The sequence below is a fragment of the Amblyraja radiata genome, chromosome 28, assembly GCF_010909765.2.
Source record: "Amblyraja radiata isolate CabotCenter1 chromosome 28, sAmbRad1.1.pri, whole genome shotgun sequence".
Classification (NCBI taxonomy): Eukaryota; Metazoa; Chordata; class Chondrichthyes; order Rajiformes; family Rajidae; genus Amblyraja; species Amblyraja radiata.
In genome coordinates this window covers 25,397,160-25,421,762 of record NC_045983.1, presented here as the reverse complement: position 1 = coordinate 25,421,762, position 24,603 = coordinate 25,397,160, and the positions used below count along the sequence as shown (strand labels likewise).

General features: G+C 42.4%; 1 protein-coding gene across 3 annotated transcripts in view; it reads right to left on the bottom strand.

The window, feature by feature from the left end:
* The window catches only part of LOC116989013 (syntaxin-1A), a 199,711-nt gene that overhangs the window by 22,291 nt on the left and 152,817 nt on the right, over window positions 1–24,603 (bottom strand). For all 3 annotated transcript variants that reach the window (XM_033046126.1, XM_033046128.1, XM_033046127.1), the window contains exon 7: window positions 343–416. In XM_033046126.1, the coding sequence (XP_032902017.1) occupies window positions 343–416 (74 nt within the window). The remainder of the gene's footprint in view (window positions 1–342; window positions 417–24,603) is intronic.

Below are 24,603 nucleotides of genomic sequence, written 5' to 3'. Positions count from 1 at the left end.
CAACTTAGTTTAGTTTAGTTTGGAGATAGAGCACGGAGCACCCAGGGAAAACCCACACAGGTCACAGGGAGAACTTTCAAACTCCTTAGAGACAGCATCCGTAGTCAGGACCGAGCCCGGATCTCTGGCGCTGTAAGGCAGCAACTTCACCGCTGCACCTCTGTGCTGCCCTTGTGAGATGATTGAATGGTAGAATTCCTTGCTTTAGCCCAGCATGCTGCTTTTTCACCCCTTTATTCATCACTTATTATCTTTTTGATCATGAATTTCAGCCCTGCTCAGTAGAAATAGTATCAGAGTTACAGAGAGCTACAGAGAAAACACACCACATACTGTACTTACCCCTGATGTGAAGATAGCAGGATTCCCACTCTCCAGCATGTCTTCCAGCTCCTCATTTGTGGTCGTTCTTCCAGCTAGAATAAATAAATAAATAAAAACAACCTTAAGTTATGTTTATAGGGTGAAATAGTATGTTTACTATTCAACACTAGTACATAAATATCACAAATTCACAATGTTTGCATGTTCAGTGCATTATGCAATCTCTTACACTGCTGAAAACCAGCTACAAGTGTTGGTCAAAATGGCTTTATCAAAATGTACTTATGATAATTGCTCGTCTCTGAGCTTCCCCCCAGTCTAGTTTCAGTAAAAGTACTGAATCAAGCACTTGAAATGACTAAAGTTTATTTTACCAAAAGCGCGTCACAGATCAAACACTGTTCCTATCTCCACCGCGGATTCAATCCTTGCTTCTGTCTGTTCAAGCCCTCTAGGCCTCACGCAGACAGTGTAGTGGCCAATTGGCTTGTTTTGCATGTCATTGATGATGGCATGTGCCTTTAAATTTTAGACTGCCCGTTATATTGTGGGTGGGATTTATGACATGTTTTTGGGCGTGTTTGGAGCTAAGATGCTTGTGCAGAAGTTTCGTTTTTAGTGTAGTTTGGAGCGAGTAGGGAGAAGGTTAACCCTTCGACCATGCGAAGTGTAATGGAGACACGAGGAGTTTTCTAATGTTTGAAGTAATAAGCGGGAGTTCGATGATGATTGCAGTAACGAGTCGGAAGAAATTTGAATGTATCTTACTGTTTTCTATCAACAATAAAGCTTTTATTCATCAAAAGACTGTGTTTTAAAGGCTTATCTGTGAAGAAGCTCTGAAGGTCTCTGTGAGTAAGCTCGCATGTGTTTCAAAGACACCCCCCTTAACCATGCTAATCCATTCAGCGGTTAGAGAGTTAATTTCTCGAAAGATATGAAAACCAGCCGCTACAGACAGACACTCCAGAAGTTCTCCAGAAGATCGACCTCGATTCTCGTGATCACGGCCTTTTATATTCCCCGCGAATCTGAGGGCACACAGGGGGTTGTCTTACAATTACCCAATAACAGATATCGATTAACCCCATACATAACAGATGTTTCCCTAACCCAATACTACAAAAGCCCAATACATTGTATTCACAACGGACTTCAGGATGAAGTCAACTGTTGAAACATTCAACCTGATTTACAAAGCTTTCAGACAAGGCTTAACACCCCATCCAATATACATCCAGCAGAGTCAGATTCTGCAACATTATATACAACCTATTTACAAAATGTATATCAAGTTTATAACCACCCAATTCATTCTATGCATTTGGTATGACAAGGCTTGCAGGTTCCCTGCTTTTTTGCATATGAATAGTATCTAAGCTCCAGACTCGCTGGCACCTCTTGCAGCCTGTCCCATCTCCGCAGAGAGCTTTCCCAATTTTACCAAATCTCCCAGCAAGCCCTGAAACTTAACCCCATTTTGAAGTCCTGACTGGTCCAATTTAGCCAGGATTAACACTTATTCATCCGGATCGCATGAGCATCATGAGCAAAACATATCTCAAATGACCATTCCTAATAGCCCATGAACTGAGCTGTCTGTTATTTCAGTGAGCAGTTGAGACTCAACCATATTGTTGTGTCTGGGGTGACAGATAAGGAAGACTGAATGTAGAAACAAGAAATTCAGATGCTGGTTAACACAAAAGGACACAAAGTGCTGGAGTAATTCAGCGGGTCAGGCAGCATCTCTGATGTACATGGATAGGTGACGTTTCAGGTTATTTAGACTGAGTCTGAAAAAGGGTCCCAACCCGAAATGTCACCTATCCATGTTTTCCAGAGATGCTGCCGAACCCACTAAATTACTTCGGCACTTTGTCCCCTAATGTCTGAATATTTCTCTGAAGAACAATGAATAATATGTTTTTTAGGACGATCTAAGAATTTCATTATCGTCATTACTGATAATAGCTATTTATTGTATATTTATTTGCGTGTCTGAATTTGAATTCTTCAAACCCCATGGAGGATTTAAACATGAAATTTGGATCGGTAAGGAAGCTGCCTGATTAGATTGTGTACTGGTGATGGTTGTTTGGTGTGTATTTTACAGCTTCCGTTAGAAAGGAGGATAAAGTTATTAGAATTGTTTGAGAGCCAGCAGGGACATGGGGGGGGGGGGGGGGGGGGGGGGGGAGGTGGGTGTGTGGTTTTAATCTCTTCCATGATTAGATTCACAAAAGTGGAGCTTGTTGTTCACCTCCATATGAGTTTTATCAAACTAATATATTTGAGCTTTAAAAATGAATACAAATTGTATTTAAATGATTATTAGAGGAGTTCATAGGAGAGTTATGTTCATAGGAGACTTATGATTCTCCAATAACACACATCTTCTATGTAAATAATGAACAATTGGTTCTGAAGTGTCTCACTCCCCCAGGTAGTAAATTCTTAGAATGCATTATTTGAAAAATGTAATATTTTAAAAAGTAATATATATGGATCAAAAGTACTCTTTTTCTCCTCTATCTTAACCACTCTATTTCTCTTTCATCCTAAATCTCATTTATGAAACACACTTGGTCTTTGTATACAGTCCCAGAGGTCCCAATGCTCCATTATCAGTCTGCACTTCGAGCAAGTTAAGAACGTAAGAATATTGATAACATAAGTGGAAAGAGGACATCATTAAAAACGGCAAGACAGATCTCATCTTTGGTTTATCCCTTTCTGATCTTCATATCTGTTGTTATCCAACAGTCCAAAAATCGAATCAGAAATACTTTGGGTAGATAAAATAACTCAGACACCTCTTGGAAAAATAATTCCAGAGGTTGGCAACCTTAGAGCCATTGAGAGCTACAGCACAGAAAAAGGTCCTTCAGCCAACTGAGTCCATGACAACCATCAACTGCCCCCTTACACTAATCCCACATTAATCCCATTCTCCACACATTCCAACACTCACTTGCACATTAGAGGAAAATTCACTGTGGCCAATTAATCTCCCAACCAGCACATCTCTGGAATGTGGGAGGAAACCTTCCAAGAAGATTCTTCCTTGCGTTGGTACAAACCGTTTCTGAGCAGTAGGGCAAGGAAACCGACCTGTTACACAGGGCCTGCTGCAGGAGGCTCCACCCCAGCAAATATTGGGCCACAGTTAAATGCACAGCTCTGCATGAAAAGCAGGCGGTGCACAAAGCAATGTTATTCTGAGTCACAGCACCACAGCCACGTCCTTAGTGTGGTAGCTGGTGATCAGATAGGTCAAGAGTCAAGTATGTTTAAATGTCATATGTACTGACAACGGAACAATTACATCCTTACATGAAGCAGCTTAGCAGGCCCATAAAAGCAATAATATAGATAATATATAACAACCAACAAATTCAATAAATTAATAATCTTAATATTACATAACCATAACAGTGCCAAAACCGAACTCTGTAGTGCAATCAAAGACACAGTCCATAGAAGGTCATGGCTTAGAAACAAGGAAGTGCAGAAGCTGGTTTATACATGAAGAGATACAAAGTGCTGGAGTAAGTCAGCAGGTCAGGTGGCATCCCTGGAGAACATGGATAGATGACGATGTGGGTCGAGTCCCTTCTTCACTATTCTTCTCCCTCCCCCACCCCGTACAATCAGCCTGAGGAAGGGGCTCGACCTGAAACATTACATATACATGTGCTCCAGGGATACTGCCTGATCTGCTGAGTCACTGCAGTACTATGTGTCCTGAAGGTCACAGTTGCTGAGATTAATATTGTGTAGTGTTCAAGAGCCTGATGGTTGTCGGGAAGAAGCTATTCTTGAACCTGGTGGTCATGGTTATCGAGCTCCTGTATCTTCTTCCCAAAGGTAGAAGCTAAATGAGAGCATGGCGTGGGTCTTTGATGATAATGACTGCCTTTTTGAGACAGCTTCCACCATTCTTTATAATCTTCATTCCTAGCCATTCGAGTTGCCGAACCAGGCCGTGATGCTACAGTGGCAAGTCTAGTCTCTGATGGTAGGGTGTCAACATATTTTCTATCTATGGTCTGGTCATCTTCAGTGCTGATTCAATCATGCAGCGAGGGCATTATACTGCTTGGCCTACAGTAAATTTTGAATGCACAGTTAGAGTCCGCAGAGCAGTTCATTCACCAGTTTTCAGAAATCCATTATTGGATTGAAAAGGCTGTTCGCTTGGAATGATAATTTATTTCACAAATTGAATACTCTCCTGGTGACCAAACTAACATTGTCTTTCTTTTACTAATTTAAGCTTGCTCTATTTTGAGTTAGTGTTGAAAATTCTATTTATAAAGATGTGAAAGCTATAATTATGCTATTTCAAACCTCTCACCCTTGGAAATCAATGGCTTTAGCCTTTCCAGATCACCTGGAATTCTTGGCAATTTTTGGTTTGCCCTTTCTCCAGGGAAATGCAACAGTTCCCGCATGTAATTAGGTTACCTGGCGCCCTTTGCTGACAATGAAGTTTAATGAATCAAAAACATCGATCCAGTATAACTTCTGGTCTCTGCTAAATGTGTGCCCATTGACACACATTGTAGAACACAGATGCTCTCCCCCACCAATCCAGTTCCTTTCACTCATCAACTAAACTGGAAGTGCTGGATTGAATATGAAGTGGAAAAGATTTTATTATTTGGATAGGGGATCTGCCATATTGATTGAAACAAAATATAACAGAAGTATAAGTTTCAAATCATAATTAATGAGCAAAGCATTTGTGATTGGCAGTTACGAAATGAATATGAAGCATGAAAGTTGCCCTTTTGAAAGTCGGGCGCTGAAGAGGAAACTAATGCAGATTTATATTCTCACTCCCAATAGCATCAAGCATTGTGTTCCAGTATTAAAGGGGCAGTATACCAATACTAAAATGATGGTGTATGTTTTTACAAAATAGGATTTCCAGTCAGAGAGCAGAGGCGTGCCAACAAATTATTTGTATAAAATTAGACCTGATCTTTGTTTGAGCTCCTGGCAGGCGTACAGAATAATAACTCCTGTCCAGCAGCGGTAAAAAGCATTTCTCTTTGTTGTGCATGACACGGCAAACAGACTATTGTGGCCAAAATAGTCCTCAGCAACCTCAGCATAGACATGGTGGGTCAAAGGGCCTTTTCCTCTGCTGAACTGTTCTAATCTTTAACAATACACAGACACAGACTTTGATCATGAATTCACGTAAACATATGCACACAAACACCAATTCACATGCACCGACTGATTCACACATTGGACCCGCAGTGGGAATACCATAAAATACAAGCAAAAGGACTCTGTTGAAGTAAATAATAACACGAAAGATGGGTTTTGTCCAAGTTTCAGATTTCTTGCAGAAGCTTAACTTATATTTTCACACAACAGAAAAAAACGAATCCCCAAGCAACCACACCCATCCCAATCCCTATTCATTTCCCTGCTACTAATTTCCTCTCTCACATACCCATGGATTCTCCATCCACCTACTTGAGTGTTAGTTTACAGAAGCCAATTAACGTACCAACCAGCATTGTTTTTGGGTGGTGGAAGGAAAGGACTCAAGGGAAACTCATAGTCAGATAAACTCCATACAGATGGCCCCAACATTTGGGACCACAAGAGCAACATGACAGCAGGTCTACCCACTGCATCACTGTGGCATATTTAATATTAACTGTAAATGTATTGACATTAGGCAACTAGTCAAACCCCACCTCTCCAGCTGGAGATCTTACTTTATCTGGTTTAGTTTTGTGTAAAATTATTTGTTTCAAATCATTTCAGCTCCAATACAAATCATGTCAAACAGCAGGAAGCACACTTATTAAAAAAATTCCTCTTCACCTCTCTTCGGGATTGGTGAAACACAAACCATCGCTGCACATATTAAACCTGAGACATTTGCCCCAAATAAATTCCCCCTGCTTCAGTTCTAGGCTATAGAGCTGGTGCTCTCAGGCTACTTCAGAAACCAATTACAATGTTGGAGGTTTATTTATTTTTTCTTGAAGCACGATAATAACATTATGGCAGTCATGCAGCATAAACCAAATAGCTTAAAGTTTGAGAACTGAATCCACAGGGTGTTCGAATAATATCTCTCCACACTTGAACTCTTCTACTCATCTAAATACCTACCAGGCAAGTGGGTCTGGATGGAACTTCCCGTCGTTTCTTCCGAAATCTTAGTCTTGTTTAATTTACTGTCATCACGCAAATCCTTTATTTCAATACCCTTCTCCACGTCTGTCTTCATTTTCTTATTGAGTTGCCACTTGCTAAGTGGAGTAAAGCACCAGGAAGATGACATTTCCAGTGGTATTTGAAGGGAGAACTGCTGGTGGGATAAGTATACCCTTAAAGTGTGTTCTGTATCTCTGCCGAGGATCTGGATCGTTTTTTTTTTTTTAAACCACACCCTCTAACGCGAGAGATGACAATAGGGCAAGGGCAGGTCAGATTACAATATGCAGATCAACTGGAAAAATACTGGAAATATGCTGGGGTTAAAAAATACCCCAAGGAAACACAAGAACAATCATGTCCTTGACAATCCATTATAAGAAAGGGGGAATCCAGAGACCGGCGGCATGGTGGCGCAGCGATAGAGTTGCTGCCTTACTGCACTTGCAGCACCGGACACCTGGGTTCGATCCTGACTACAGGCACTGTCTGCACGGAGTTTGAACGATCTCCCCATGTTGGCTTTTTTCCCACACTCTAAAGATGTACAGGCATGTAGGTAAATTGGCTTGGTATAAGTGTAAAATTATTCCTATGTGTGTAGGATAGTGTTAATGTGTGGGGAATATTGGTTGGTGTGGACTCGGTGGGCCGAAAGGCCTGTTTTCATGCTGTATCTCTAAACTAAACTAAAGACTGAACGGAACCAAGTAGAATTATAGAGTGAACCTTAATGGTCCGTGCTACCACGTGGGTCCATTGTACCTGTGGTGGATTTCTTTCAGCCTGTCACAGTACCAGTTAAACCAACAGGTTTATCAAGAAATCGACAAGCCCTGGGGACTTAAGCAGACATTAAGATAAAAACAAATTATTAATCACCTCACCCAAAATTTCCCATTCAAATACTCTCATGGACTTGCAAGAAAATACAGCCGGAGGTCACATTTGTGCAGAGGAATTGGAACAAGACTTCTTGAAAGCAGATCAAAAATAATTAAACTATTGTTACTTCAAACAGCTTGGTCTGGGCAGAGGAGCAATCTGCTCTGTCTCATTTTACCCGACTAAAGCTTGGTTTTGCTTCTTATTACTGCACGGCTCCAAGAGGGAAATAAGTTAAAGTTATCACCCAAATGGATTAGTTACCAGTGCATCTCAGACTTTGGCACGCTGATGTTAGGTGTTGTGGGCAGTGCAAGCTGGCGGCACAAAATCGCCACTGACCTGGTCGCTGAAGCCCAGTTGTGGTCCTGCCAGGATCACTCGGCTCCAGTCCAAACATGGACCAAAGAGCTGAATTCCAGAGGGAATTGAGTGCGACTCCAAAGGAACTTTTGACTGAACGTGGTATCAAAGAGCCATGGGCAAGTGGAAATTAATGCACATCGTAGGGAAAATACATAGATGGCTGGAATTCATACATCATGCAAAGGCTGTGGTTTCAAGCTCAATCATCTCAGCTTCAGAGCATTATTCCAGGTAGTCACAAATGCAAATTCTTGCTGATGACTGCATAAATGTGGGAAATATGGGAAAGATGCGATTAAGCTGGAGAGGATGCATGGAAGGTTCAAGCCTAGATTGGAGGGCTTGAGTTAGTGCTGAGTGATACTCTATCTAGAGATTTTCAGCGTATTACATCCAGATCCAGATCCAGTTGTAAACAACGATTGGATAAGCTGTGCCTATTCTCCCTGGAGCAAAGGTGGCTGAGATATTTAAAATTATAAGAGGCATGTAGACAGGGTAGTCGGCCAGTGGCTACTTCCCATGACAAGGGTGTCTAAAACTAGAGGGCATAGGTTTAAGGTGAGAGGGAGGGGATATATAGGGAGCTGAAGGGTGGGTTTTTCACATGGAGGAGTTGGTATCTGGAATGCGTTGGTGACAGAGGTAGCAACAACATTGAAGAGGTATCCTGACAGGTACTTGTGTAGGATGGAACTGTAGATGCTGGTTTATACCGAAGGGAGACACAAAATGCTGGAGTAACTCAGCGGGTCAGCAGCATCTCTAGAGTCAAGGAATAGGTAACGTTTCGGATTGGTTCGCAGTCTGAAGAAGTGTTTCGACTTGAAACGCACCTAATCATTTTCTCTAGAAATGCTGCCTGACCTGCTGAGTTACTCCAGCATTTTGTGTCCATCCTGACAGGTACTTGACCGAGCAAGCCATAGAGGGATATTGAATGAATGCACACCAGTGGTATTGGCGTTGAAAAGCACAATGGTTGGTATAGACACAGTGGCTATTTCTGAAGAGACTAATTCTGTGCTGAACAAATCTATGACTGTATGAAACAATCGCAAGAAGATCTTTAGTCAAACAAGAACATAATTAAGTCTAGCAACCCAAACTGGCTCTGAAGGACCTGACTATGTGTTAGAGGTATAAGAGACTGCAGATGCTGGAATCTTAAGTAAAAATCTAACTGCCAGAGGAATGGGTAGACAATGAGAAGTGTCCTGACCCAAAACATCGCCTGTCCATTTCCCTCCATAGATGCTGCCTGACCTGCTAATATCCTCCAGCAATTTGCTTTTAGATCTGTAGAAATTAGGTTTTTGGGTTGCATGCCCATTTTAATGTAACATTTGAATTCAGGTTAGGATCAGGCCGCACCATACCAATGTGACTCAGCACTCAGAGGGCAAGATGATTTGCCTAGTTATTACTGCATGCATCAACTGTTACTCATCAAAAGTTGGTGTTTCACCTTGAAGCAGAGCATGTTTGAGTCTGTACATTTTATGACAATGGTAGGTTGGATTTAGAAAAAATTCAGAACACAGGCTCGAATCAGCTCTGGCTGAGTATCTGTGCAGACCACTGTAACACAGTAGAATATTTCTTGAAATATAGCACAGACAAATATGAAAATCCAGAGTGAGACAGGGGCACTTATTTCATCAATCCCTTGGCATTCCGAAACAATAAAGGATTATTCCATATTTATTCTAAAATCAATTTAATGAGCAATGACCTATCTAAAAATAATGAAACTATTGTATTGGGACCTTGCTGTTATGGCTGTGTGCAAATTAGTTGCCATATTTCACATATAGCAAAGAACTTATTTTGGCTTAAACACTGTAAGCAAGTTGGAAAATCTTAAAATGATGAAAGTTGCTACATAAGTTAAGCTGTATTTTGTTTGAGTAGGGGAACTGAATTGCAGGGAAAATAATCTTTTGAATTATCCATTAAAACCTCTGTAGAGGCTCAGCCACTGGGTATATTCAAGAAAGAGGTTAATAAATGTTTGGTTATTAAGGGAAGGATTTCCCGAGGTGCTAAGCGACCGTGGTTCACGCCCAAAAACTCGTTGGTCGGCGGGACTTCGCCCGAAGGCTCGGCGGCTGATGTGACTGGGAACGTGACCGAAGGCTCTTTGTAACCAGGAGGGAGCTGGAGACGTCGGGCACTAGGAGTGGGCCGGTAGGAGGTTAAACCGGATATTACTTCCAGCGTCTTCAAGGTCAGCTGCAGGAGGTGCCCCAGGGACACAAAGATGGCCAGGCGCGGAGAGGAGAAGGATGTCGGTTTGCGGGGACTTTTCCAGTACATCGAGTGCGTGGGCTGACCGGATTGTGGATTTTGAATAACGGCGCCAAAAATGGCGGCGCCTGCAAGTGTAATAGATGCAAAACGAATTTCGCTGTGCAGTTGCATCTAAGACAAATAAAGCAGGATTGGCGCAGAAAAGTGGCGCTGAGGTTAAAGTTCAGCCATGATCCACTGAAATGGCACAGCATGCACAAAATGCCGAATGGCCTACTGCTTTGTTTTATACTGTTATGTTTAACTGACACAACATTATCATAGATAATTCTAGCTTGCCATCCAACACACTCTGATTTAATCCAATGCAACTTGATTGGTGACATTTTTGTTTGAGTTGTTCACTTCCAATGTTAGTGAAGTCTCATAATGGAAACCTTTTATTTTTCAAATAGCCTCTGATAGATTCTTCTCTACATGAAAGCAACGCTATCTGTTTATGAATATAATCAATTTCAAAGTTCACAAAAACTTTGCATCAAACTTAAAAATACAAAATACTGCAGACATCCTGCTTTGTATCATTCCCAAAAATTGTAAACAAGAGGGATTCTAGTGCAATCCCCGTGGAGCTTCACTGCAGGCATTTCTTCCTGAAGCAAAATGCTTCACACTGATCATCCTCCGCTGACTATGGTAACAAAGCCAATTCTGAATTAAATCAGACAACCTGTCTACGATGCCACGAGCCATAAGCTTCCTTACTAGTCTTGCATGAAGAGCTTTGTCAAATGTCTTTTGAAAACCCAAACAAACTACATCTATTAGATTTCACTAGCTGGCTAGTATAGTGGCTTCAACATAGATGCCAGCAGGCTTGTGAGGCATGACCTATTGCTTCAAAACATGTTGACAGCTGCCTAAGAATCTATGCTGTTAAAAAATACATTTATTGCATGCTGCAGAAGTCCTTTGAGCAATTTTACTACCACAGATGTTGACTAACTGGCCTGTAATCACCATGTCCACACTCTACTCATTTTGAAAATGGCAGTCACAATCCATGGGGATTTCTTGCATAGCTGAACTCTGCAAAAAATTAATTAAATCATCATTAATTTCCTCCTCCACGGAGGGTTGGAGGAGGAAATTTATGATGGAGTATTCGTCCGTGGAGGCGGTATGAGTTGGGCATAGAATAGGAAAGCTGCACGCACTCGAAGAAAGGTGCAAGGACTCCCAATAGCAAACGGGAGATAGAGGAACAGATCTGTAAACAGTTTACCGAAAGTTGCCAAAGCATCAAGTGTCTTACTGATTTGATCAGGTTTTTTTGAGGAGGTGATGAAGATGATCGATGAAGATAGGGCTGTATATGTTAGCAAGGCATTTGATAAAGTCCCCTATGGTAGATCCATAAGATTGGTCGTATGGATTTCGAACTGGCTTACTGATGGAAGACAGAGGGTTGTGGTGGAAGGACAATATTCAGGCTGGAGGTCTGCGGCCAGTGGAAAGTTATAGGTTTGCAGATGAAACCAAGATTGCTGGACTTTGAGGAAGGATGCCAAAGTATACAAGCAGATATAGATCAGGTACAGAAATGAGCAGAGAAGTAGCAGACGGCATTTAATATGTGCGTAAGGTGGTACACTTTGGGAGACCCTTAACTGCATTGATGTACAGAGGGATCTTGGAGTCCAAAAGTCCAAAACTCCCTAAAAGTGATAACACAAGCAGTGGTAAAGAAGACATATGGTATGCTTGCCCTCATTGGTCAAGGCATTGAGTATAAGAGGCAGCCAGTCATAATACAGTTTTAATGGACTTTGTTTAGGCCATATTTAGAATATTGTGAGTCGACACAAAATGCTGGAGTAACTCAGCGGGACAGGCAGCATCTCTGGAGAGAAGGAATGGGTGACGTTTCAGGTCAAGACCCGTCCAGAATATTCTTTAAAATATTGTGTGCAGTTCTCGTGGCCCCATTTCAGGAAGGATGTGGAGGCTTTGTAAAGGGTGCAGAGAAGGTTTACTACAATGGTGCATGGAATTGGGGTTATTAGCTACAGGGATAGGTTGGACAGAGACCTGAAATAAGTATATCAAATTAGTATATCAAGTATACTAAGTCTGAGTTAAAAAGCACCGAGAGGGGAGACAGTCAGAATATTTTTCCCAGGATGGAAAAATCGAATACTAGAGGGCATCGTTTTAAGGTCAGAGGGGCATAGTTTAAAGGAGATGTGCGGGGCAAGTTTTTTTTACAGAGGATGGTGATTGCCTGGAAAACGCTGCCAGGGGTAGCGAATGAAGCAGATACATTAGTGGCATTTAAAAGACTTTTGGACAGGCATATGGATATGCAGGGAATGGAGCAATGTGGATTATTTGCAGGCAGAATAGTGATGTTCTTGGCATCATGTTCGACATAGACATTGTGCGCTGAAAGACCTTTTCTTCTGCTGTATCATTCTATGTTAATTTTTTGACTATTTTTGGGATGTACTTTGCTCGGTCTGGATCCTTGTGGATATCTAAGTAGCTCTGGTTTTCAAATACACATTCATTATTTTGTAATAGATTAATTTCCTTCATTTACCAGGATGAAAAAAACAACTTGGTTTGTCTTTGCGAAAATTGATGTATGGAATCTATTCAACACATGCGCCATATTCTAATAATCTAGACTTGACTCACTTCATTCATTATACATGACCTTCTTTCTGATAACATATTCATAAAACCATTTCCTCTGGGTCTCCCTTTGCTTTGGCAGTGGCATATTTCTTACTGCACTAGTTTTGTTAGCTAATGTTGTCTTATTCACACCACCAGTTCCAAAATTTGCATTTTTAAGAACCTGTCCTTCCATGTTACGGCCAAGTCTTTGCTTGCACAACGTTGAATCCATATCTAAGTGTTAGGTTTAACGAAACAGCATGGAAACAGGTCCTTTGGCCCACAGAATCGGCGCTGACCAACGATCACTTGTGCACTAGTTCTGTCCGACACACTAGGGACAATTTTATAGAAGCCAATTAACTTACAAACCTGCACTTCTTTGGAATGTGGGAGCAAACCGGAGGACCTGGAGAAACACCACAGGGTGAACGTGCAAACTCCATACAAACAGCACCCGTAGTCAGTATCAAACTTGGGGTCTCTGATGCTGTAAGGTAGCAACTCTACCACAGCACCACGGTGATGCCCTTAAATTGTTCTTTATGTCTGTTACCTTAAGTTGAGCAAACTAGACATCCACTGGAGTTTAGATGAAATTTGATAGAAACATAAAAGATTCCGAGTGCAGAGGAGAGAGAGGAGGGGGGAGAGAGGGGTGAAGGGGGAGAGAGTGGGGAGTGGGGGGGGAGGGAGGGGAGAGGGGGAGGGGGTGAGAGGGGAGGGAGGGCTGGAGGGGGGGGAGTGGGGGGGAGGGAGGTGGAGGGGGGAGAGACGGGATGGGGGGGGAGGGAGGTGGAGGGACAGGAGAGGGGGGGAGAGGGGGAGGGAGAAGGAGTGGGGAGGGAGAGGGGGGTGAGAGAGGGGGAGGGGGAGGGGACAGGGGGAGGTGAGAGAGGGGGAGGGGGAGGGGACAGGGGGAGGTGGAGAGAGAGGAGGGGGAGAGAGCGGGTAGAGAGAGCGAGAGAGAGGAGGGGGAGAGAGGGGGAAAGAGGGGGGAGCGAGAGGAGGGGGAGAGAGGGGGAGGGTGGAGAGAGGGGGGTGGGTAGAGGGGGGGAGAGAGAGTAGAGGGGAGAGAGGGGGGTGGGGGGAGAGAGAGTAGAGGGAAGAGAGGAGTGGGGAGAGAGGAGAGGGGAGAGAGGCAGTGGGGAGAGAGGAGGGAGTGAGAAGAGGAGGGGGTGGAGAGGTGGAGGGGAGCCGGGAGAGTGAGTGGGCTGCGAAAACCGGAGATAGCCCGGGGAGAGAGTGAGAGAGAGAGAGAGAGTACAGGGCCCGACTCTCTGGAAACCTGGAGCGGGTATCAGCGGGGGGGAGCAGGATAGGAGCGGTTAGCAGCGGGAGGGAGGGGGCGGGGTTGGGGCGTGACTTCACTCGGGGCGAGGGGACAGGATGGTGACATAACTTGTGGTAAACAGTGCGCCTGCGCGTTGCCAGCAGCTGCTTTAATCCAGAGCCGGGGGGTGAGCTGGGTCACGAGCCAGGTGGGCCACGAGCAAAGGCATTGTGAAGTCATCAGCTGGCCAGCGGTTAGATTTGGGAACTATTTTAGTGAAAAACTCGGGAAATAATTACCCAAATTACAGATGAGGGTTTTATTGAAATCATGAGGTAAATCTCTACCTGAATATGTAAATATTTCACCGTTTCGGCATCAGGTTTTTGAGGAGATGTGAATCAAAGGTGAAATGACACACACAGTTTTAATATGATGTATAATTTGTTTCTGTGCGTTTCTCTGAGTCTGTGTGTGTGACATGCTGCAAGCAACATTTTGCATTGTATCTTTACATCACTGTTTTTATGCATATGACAATAAATTCAACGATCTTGAACATGATCAATCCCGTGTGATCAGGAATATACTATTTTCTAAAGCCTTCTTTTTTTTTAAACCAAAATTGCTTTTAACCAACCTGCTAACCTTGTGCTGCTGATCGCTACTAGTTACTAGTAACTAATAATAATTTTAAATTGACCATTGCGTTGGTCTACTTTACAACAGTAGCTGCATTTTTAAAGTATTTATCCATCTACAAAGTGATTTGAAAACACAAATGTAATTGTAAGCTTGCTTTCTTTTTTCCTGTTTTTCCCCACTCTGCTGGGACATATTCCCTGTGGGAGCAACCTACATCTTGCACGTAATCTGCCATCAGAAATCAGGAACCCTAATCCAATACCCCCTCCCTCTATGCTGCCAACATGACTGCAATGTGTTTTTGTATCTAATCTGTTGCTCTTGTACACATATGGTGCAAGGCACCATGGAGTTCAATGGTAGAGATAAAGTACATTGATTTGCAACGTAATTCCACAAGTACGTGCGGCTAAATTTCCACCCCGCTTATCCAACGTTGTTAATTCCTATATGAATAAAACGTCTGGGTTGAACCAATGTGGACGGTAAGAAGCATTGGGGCGAAGAATTATCCAACTGATTTTCATCACTGGAGGTAGTGATGGAGTAGAATTACCAGCATGCCAATGATAGACTTTGATCTTATAGAAACATATAAAATTCTTAAGGGATTGGACAGGCTAGATGCAGAAAAAATGTTTCTGATGTTGGGGGAGTCCAGAGCCAGGGGTCACAGTTTAAGAATAAGGGGTAGGCCATTTAGGACTGAGATGAGGAAAAAAAATTTCAGCCCGAGAGTTGTAAATCTGTGGAATTCTCTGCCACAGAAGGCAGCGGAGGCCAATTCACTGGAAGTATTCAAGAGAGAGACTTAGCTCTTAAGGCCAACGGAATCAAGAAGTATGGAGAAAAAGCAGGAACAGGGTACTGATTCTGGATGATCAGCCATGATCATATTGAATGGCGGTGCTGGCTCGAAGGGCCGAATGGCCTACTTCCTGCACCTATTTTCTATGTTCTATGTCTCTATAGAGGAGAGCACTTGCTTGAAGAAAATAGTGAAGCATTACGGTTAAACTTATCATTTGTATCTCAATGCCAAGATGTCAATGAATGTCTTGTAAATGCAAAATCTGAGCCACATCTTTAAAGTTAAGGGGATATGCTTACTTATAGTAAAAATACAGCAATTTTCATGGTATCTATCCAGTCAGATCCCCAGTTCTTGCCACCTGGGATGCAATTAACAAGTTAACTGGGATAACAAGTTAAAGATGACTTTAAAAAGCCAATTACACTGAAAGTTTATTCTATTTTAATGAGTTGACTCCACATAATGGTGGTCATCTCAGTAAGAAAGGGGTTAACTTGTGGTACGATAGCCAATTATTCCATCACAATGTTTGCTAGACTAAACTATATCAAGAATGGTTTGTGGAAGCAGCATTTGAAATCACACTCGTTCCAAGCCAATTCAAGTGTTGTTATGCTCAAATTGCCTGCTGAATCTAAAATGAATGTAACTCGGTGTAATTTGCCCATATGTGTTGACCCAAATTTAGAACAGAGCTAATGGCTCTTTAATATGATAAGGTAGTAGGTTACAAAAGAGCAAGGCTTTTGTTTTCTTGAGAACGAGGTTGCCAAATACAAGTTAAGCAACCATACAGTTTTCTGGTGTAAATATTGTAAACTAATTAATTTTAATTGCTACGTTGGGTGATTCCAATTTTTAGATTCTTTCCTCTCTCTTACGGATGACTAATTTGTAAGGTGATGGTTCCAAGGAAGAACGCCAAGTCTGTGCATGCTGACCTGCAGACTTCCCTGCATGAGTCAGTTTTGTTGGTCTCCAAGGTGCCTCCCCTTGGCTGTGCGAGCATGGAAGAGGTGACGGGAGTATTAAATCTCCTATTTATAGTGAACGGTAAGGCAGAACAAGAAATCTCATGATGTCTTGTCGGTTAACTGGCTTGGTATAAATGTAAATTGTCCCTTGTATGTGCAGGATAGTGTTAGTGTGCGGGGATTGCTGGTAGGCACGGACTCGGTGGGCCGAAGGGCCTGTTTTCCACGCTCTATCTCTAAACTAACCCAAACTACAACATCAGCAAAGCAGAAAAAGGATGATCATCCTTGATTTCTTAATTTCTTCCTCACCCAGCCAGCACTGGATGCCCTCGTATCTAAGTCCACAACTAGCTCATCAGAAGTCTTGCAGAAAAAAACCCTTGGAAAAATACAGACACATGCAAGTTTCATTGAATCTTACATCCAAATAACAGAAAGCATAATGGTCCTTTATTTGTACCCTTTCAGGATACGATGCCAGACAATCCTGAACAAAGGAACAAGGGAGATTAAAGCTTCCTGAAGAGAAGGTGACGTGCTGTTCCTCTGACATGCAACCATGAGAACATTGGAGGCCGAGGTGGGTGGCGAGAGTTCAACACCAGAGGAGTATTTATCTGCTTTGACCTCTCTCAGTGCTCCAGCTCAGGGGTCCAACCTTCTCCAATGGGCTGTCAATAGAACGCTGCCATCCAGATCCTTTGTTCATTCTTCCCACAGGTCATTCAAGATACTCAGGAGGAAAATGGGAACCAGGACAAACGGGAGGGGGAGAGCAACTAGCTTTTGGAGAACAGCATAGTCCTCTGTTTTACTGTTACTGTTCACATGACTATGTAACCAGACACATCTTCAATGCCATTTTTAACAAAGCCAACGACACCACCATTATTCGATGAATAACAGGTAATGCAGAGTACAGGAGGTAGATCGATAATCTGGTTGAGTGATGCCAGGACAACACTCTTGTTCTTAACAGTAACATGACCAAGAAGCTGATTGTCGACTTCAGCAAGGGACAGCTGAGGGATCTGCACCTGTCTTCATTGGCAGAATAGAGTGGAGAGAGTCAACAGCTTCAAGTACCTGGGTGAACACATCTCTGACGATCTGCCCTGGACACAGCACAATGATGCAAACAAAAAGAAAGTTCACCAATGCTTGTGGTTCCTCAGAGGTTTGATGAGATTCAGCATGTTGTCAAATTATCAATTGAACTTCCACAATTATAAGATGAAGAGCAAACTAATTGGTTGCATCGTGGCTTGGTTTGGTGACTCAAATGTTCAAGAACAAAGGAGGCTGCAGAAAGTGGTGGACATTGACCAGTCTATCATGGGCACAGATCTCTCCACCATAGAAGGTATTAGACTTTAGAGATACAGCACAGAAAAAAAGGCCCTTTGCCCCACCAAGATCACGCTGATCTGCAATCACCCCATACACCAGCATTATCCTACACACTAGGGAACATTTTTACAATTTTTACCAAAGCCAATTAACCTACAAACCTGGGCGTCTTTGGAGTGTGGGACGAAACCGGTGTACCCAGCCAAAACCCCCGCGGTCACAGGGAGAACGTACAAACTCCGTACATACAGCGCCTGAGGTCAGGATCGAACCTGGGTTTCCGGCTGAGTAAGGCAGCAACTCTACCGCTGCTCCACTGTGGCGCCCTTCCTCTTCTACAGTCTTTGAACGAGGTTTAGTTGCCCCCCCCCACAACCCAACTTGGTCGCAATGGTGGCCAGGGGTTTGGCCAAGCCCTGTGCCTACAACAAGCCTGTATCAACAGCAATTACTGCCTCAAGAAGGCAGCTAATATCAATGATCTAGGCCACCTTCAGAAACAACAAGTAGGAATTTCATTATTCTGGTTCATATTTGGTGCACATGTCAAATAAGCTCTCTCTTGATGTTACAACAGTAATATCTACAATATGCCCTCTTGTATGAGATGATAAACAGTGTGACATCCGAATACAATGAGACAAGAGTGAGAGGTCAAAAGATAAATATCGTGCTAGCATGAATTTTCAAACCAGCACCTTTTTTTCAAATGTATAGCGTCCTGAAGCCTGTTTCATATAGCATTTTCACAAGCATTATGTGGAATTAAGATCTAGTCCCCGACTCCATGGGATCAGCTCCCATTCCAGTATATTGAACAGAGAAGCTCGACTGATTCCGCTGAGTGGGAACTCGCCTGCCATCTTCCAAATGAAATATTTAAAAGGGTTGCCATCTGCTCTTTGATGTGCATATAAAACACTTATAAGAGAAGCAGGAAGTCCATCCCAGATGTCCTGCCCAATATTTATTTCTCATTAAACATCACTTATGTGAGCAAATTAGCTGTTCGCTCTGACACTGCTGTTGGCAGGAGTTAGCTTTGTGCAATTTGGGGGGGGGGGGGGGGGGGGGGGGGGCTGTCTTTCCTAACGTGACTACTCTACAGAAATACTTTTGTACTATGAAAGGAATGGGAAGAACGCCTTCAACGGATAAAGTCAGAGCACTACTGTCTCCGAGGCAGCGCCAGGCTGACATAGAGAATCCTTCAGGAGAGAATGTCTGAGTTAAAAAGCAGTTCAAAATAACCCAAGCCTTACAATGATGCATGTCTCTGGTGCAGAATTGTTGTTGAGAATGAGCACTGGGAAAAAAAAATCCACACATGTTCTTCCTCACAGTGCTTGTGTCTAGGAAACTCAAACATTGACCTGCTCTATCAAGAACAATGGATGTATGTCCAGTATTGAATCTGTGTATGTTCTCAGCTGGAGCCTGTGGTCAGCGAAAGTTCCATTTATGCATTAAAATCATCAATAGCACAGATGGTTTGTCAAGAAAATTTGCAACACTTTCAGTCACTACATTTCTTCATTTTAGGTAGATAACTTTGCAGAGTCGTTTGCCTGAAATATTATCTTTATTTTTTTTCATCACAGAGCAGCCTGCCGCTTATTGACCAGTTCGATGAATTACCATCGCCCAACAGACACAGAGATCCCAATCCCATGTAGCTCAAGTACAGGAAGAAGGGTCTCGACCCAAAACGTCACCCATTCCTTCTCTCCAGAGATGCTGCCTGTCCCGCTGAATTACTCCAGCTTTTAATGTCTATATACAGTAAGTATAATGCCTGGAGACCTCCCATGTGGCCAGAAACATAGTAACTGAGGTGGACTCCAATTAAGAATGAAGGAATACAGCCTACATCCCACCTGCCTCTTTAGCATCCTCATGGCCAATGTACAGTCCCTGGAAAATAAGATGGAGGATTCAAGGGCACGACTACTTCCTAAAGTCTAGGAGCAGAATTAGGCTATTTGGTCCATCAAGTCTACCCCGCCATGCAATCATGGCTGATCTATCTTTTTCTCTGAACTCCAATCTCCTGCCTTCGCTCCACAGCCCCTGATACCCTTACCAACCAATTGCTTTACCAAAGGGTTTTGAGGGAATGCTATGTTGGCTGTTTTACGAAGACGTGGCTTATCAGGTTGGGATGGGTTGGCGATGAAGAGGGTCAACAGCTTCATATTTCTGGGCATATACATCTCAGATTATCTATCCTGGGCTCAGCACACTAATGCAATCGCAAAGAAAGTTCACCTCGGCCCATACTTCCTCAGAGCTTTGTGGAGATTCACACCTTATATACCATTGAACATCTACAGAGGAGAGCATACTGACTGATTGCATTAGTAATTTGAACGTTCAAGAATGAAGGAGAGTGCACTCTTGTCTATCACGGCTACTGAATGCCCCACCATAAAAGAGATCTAGAGGATGCACTGTCTGAAGAAGGCAGCTAATATTATCAAAGAACCCAGAACTACCCTGGCCTTGTTCTCTTGCATCAGTGCTGAGCCCTATACTGTTTATCATCTATATCAACGATTTGGATGAGAATTCACAAATTTGCAGATGACTAAAATAGATGGTATTGCAGACAATGAAGATGGTTATGAAAACTCCTAAAATCTTGAAACTCTCTTGCTAGATGGCTTTCTCTGAGGCATACATTTTTTATGATGCTACGTTGGATAAGTCTGCATATGGTGACCTTCAGTGGTCCTCTATGTATTACTGGTTAATGTCGTTTATTAATCTATCAATGTGTACAGCTTTTATTGCAGTTGGTTGTATCTTGCTGTGAAAAGCTGGTTATTGCAGTTATCCATATCTCACCTCGTAAAGCTATTAAAGGCATTATGAGAATATCTTGCTGTATGAGTCCGTTCACTGCAGAATATCAATATTTAATTCATAAAAGATTGGTCTCTCAATACACATGGTGGGTTACTGCAGTTACCATATCCTGTTGTGAAACTGGTTCTTTCAATGTTCAAAATGTTGCTGTGACGAAGCCTGATTATTTTAGGATATCAATACCTTGGGCAGGTTTGATTATTTTATTGCCCCGTAAATAAAGTTATTGAAGTGATTCCACATCTCGGTGCGGAAAGCTGTTTGATGGAGCGCAGTATCTTGCTTGATACTGTTTCGCATCAATATCTCACTGTGCAAGAGTGGTTATTGTGTGTAACATGTTACAGTGCATCAGTAATCAATGTAGAAGCCTGTGTAGTGCATCAATATCTGATTATTCTATATTTGATTATGATAATTTTGGTGAGTCAGGTGTGCAACAATTATATTGTATATCAATACCTTACTATTTGCTCTTTTTCAGTATTTATCAGTAACTCTTGATGGCTCCGTGTTGATCTTCCTGCAGATAAAGCAGGTCTATTTTTACCTGTAGAAAGGGATTGCAGATGCTGGTATATACCGAAGATAGACACAAAGTGCTGGAGTTACTCAGTGGGTCAGTCAGCATCTCTGGAGAAAACTCGGGAGACCACTTCTAGTGAATTTTCTGTGCCCTTCCTATTTAATTTCTCTATTGCATTGTTCTGTGAAGACACCAGTTACACAGACAGACTCACACCCGGACAACAGATCACTCTTTCCATTCAATCGCTTATGTTTCAGATCCAACCCAACCTACCTTTTCAAAGGCTATTCACAGACACTCCATCCCACCTTTTCCAAGATTGCAAGGTAAGGAAGGCTGTACAGGGCATTCCTTCAAGGTAAGGAAGGCTGTACAGGGCATTCCTTCAAGGTAAGGAAGGCTGTACAGGGCATTCCTTCAAGGCAATGCTCAGAATTACAACAATCCACCCTTGATTTCTGTGCTTCCATTAAAAATCTTTTTTTTTGTTAACTTTGATTCTCCCATAGCTTTGCTGATCAGTAATTGATTGGGTTAATTGACTGAAAATCAGTGTCACTTATTTTCCCTATTAACCCTATTAATGGTGAATTCTAATAGAGCCTAAAATAAATCAGAATACATCATATTTCATGTTAAATGTTTATAGCTCTGAGAGAACACCATTTTGCAATGGACTAGAATTCTGTTTCTTCCTCCTTAGGCTTATTGTGATATGATATTAATTATCACTGATATAAGCAAGTTTGAAAGCCAGCTATTAACTTCCATGTATTAAATGAGCAATATATCCAAACCACTGGTAGTTTGTGGTCAGCGGTTTACTCATAGGGCAATGATTGATGGGATTGAGGTGAGAGGGCTCTGCAAAGGGCACTAGCTCAAATTCCACAAGAGGTTTTACAAGACCTGTTGCAATAGCAGTTGACAGACATTACAACTTCACAATCTCAGCACCACATCTCACAACCGTTTTCACCATGAAAATTAAACTCTTGATGGCTCTCTTAAATACCACTAATCAAATCAAGTCTGCAGTCATGTTACATCTGCAAAGTAGTCGCTTTTTTTCCCTTGCCATTTTTAAAATATTGTTAGCTGCAAGGGATCTGCATTGGACTACATTCAACAATGGGAGGGGTGGAAGTGTGGTTGAACCAGGTGCTGCATTTACACCAGCCATAGTAACATGTTTTCTGGTTCAGGACCCACATAAATATACAGTAACCCACTCCCTCTGCCCTGATGAGACTAACCCATGCAATTATGTGGCACTTCCCAAAGGAAGAGAATATTCATCAGGTTGAACATTTCCTGTAATATCTTTTTTATTTAATTTTCATTTCGATAGGTATTGGCCAATCTCAAAATACTACGTAATTTGGAAGCTTCACCCTCTTTTGAATTTACATAAGACGTACCTCAATTTGACTAGATTGAGGATTTAGAAAGCCAAAATGGCATTACAATATGCTAATCTACAGTTCATTGACCTGCCCCATTGTATCTGTCTCCAATGCTTCATGCTACACTGGGAATTCTGCTTTCCAATCAACATTTGTCAAAAGACAGTCTGCTCAGAGAAGCTTACCAGAATTGCTACCCTTGCTATTGGCATAGAATTAGAGGACCCATGCAGAAATGACCAATAGCTCCTTTGCCAAAATATATAATCCCAACCAGCATTATCAACTCTCAAATGTTGCGCATAGAAACATAGAAAATAGGTGCAGGAGTAGGCCATTCGGCCCTTCGAGCCTGCACCGCCATTCAATATGATCATGGCTGATCATCCAACTCAGTATCCTGTACCTGCTTTCTCTCCATACCCCCTGATCCCTTTAGCCACAAGGGTCACATCTAACTCCCTCTTAAATATAGCCAATGAACTGGCCTCAACTACATTCTGTGGCAGAGAATTCCAGAGATTCACCACTCTCTGTGTAAAAAATGTTTTTCTCATCTCAGTCCTAAAAGATTTCCCCTTTATCCTTAAACTGTGACCCCTTGTTCTGGACTTCCCCAACATCGGGAACAATCTTCCTGCATCTAGCCTGTCCAACCCCTTACGAATTTTGTAAGTTTCTATAAGATCCCCCCTCAATCTTCTAAATTCTAGCGAGTACAAGCCGAGTCTATCCAGTCTTTCTTCATATGAAAGTCCTGACATCCCAGGAATCAGTCTGGTGAACCTTCTCTGTACTCTCTCTATGGCAAGAATATCCTTCCTCAGATTAGGAGACCAAAAATGTACGCAATACTCCAGGTGTGGTCTCACCAAGACCCTGTACAACTGCAGTAGAACCTCCCTGCTCCTATACTCAAATACTCCTATACTGAGCATGTTGTAAGTGGTTTAATGAAAATAGTGTGGAGGAAATAGCTGGTGGGCATAACAGAGAAAAAAGGAATTTGGAAGAAAATATAAGCTTGGAGCTTGGTCTACTGCATTTGTGTAAAAGGGAACAGTTACAGGCAACAGACAAAGAGGGAAAGGGCAGGAGAGTGTAAAGGATATTACAGCGAGTTTTGCTCCCAAATTGGATCATGGAATATTTCTGAAGTGTTGAATTTAATGTAGACGAATGGGGCTTTCTATGCAAATCTACCCTTGCAGTTATAACAGCTGTTTCGCCTTCATTCATCAAAGCCCCAAGTAAAATATTTAGCTTGCCAACAAACTACCAACCCACGTTGATGTTACCCGTGTTGCCGGGTAACATTATTCGATATGGACACCAAGACATTAAGTAAAGAGGAAGGACAGGAGAACGAGCAAGATGCAGAGGAAGTCGGAGATGGAGGAAAAGGAGGAAGGTATGAAGACATGAGAACGGCAAGAGGGATGAGGTGGGTGGGAGAGGATGGAAAGATGAACAGAGGGAAAGGTCAGAGTGAGGGATGAGGGCAGGGAAAGAAAGGGGGACGGAAGAGAAAATAACCTTGCATGAACCAGCATAGGCAAAAGCCTCCTGTCAGACTGTACCGGCAAGCAACTTAACTTATTTTCACCCCTTCTCGGGGAGGAAGCATAGAGATTCAGAAGGCAGGTGAGGAAAAGAGATAGAGGACATCAGGAGAATCACATAAAGGCAGACACCACGATGTAGCTAGAGAGGAATTAAAGAAAGAAGCTCTATGTTAAACCCCAACTCCTGTTTGTTGTTTATCTGGTTTTTTTTTAATTGTTTCCCAATTTTGGTCACTACATCAACCAAGACAGGGCAGTTCAGTTATGAGGAAGGATTACTAGGCCAGAATTATTTTCTTTGGGATTGAAGAGGTGAAGGAGAGATTTCATAAACCTCAGATTTGTTGAATAGTGAGGATTCATTTCCTCCAGTAAGCAGTGTTAAGTATATTATGGAAGAAATCCTTAGCACATTTTAAAAGTATTTAAATGAGCAGTGTGTGTGTCGTAACCGACAAGACTACTCACAGTGCT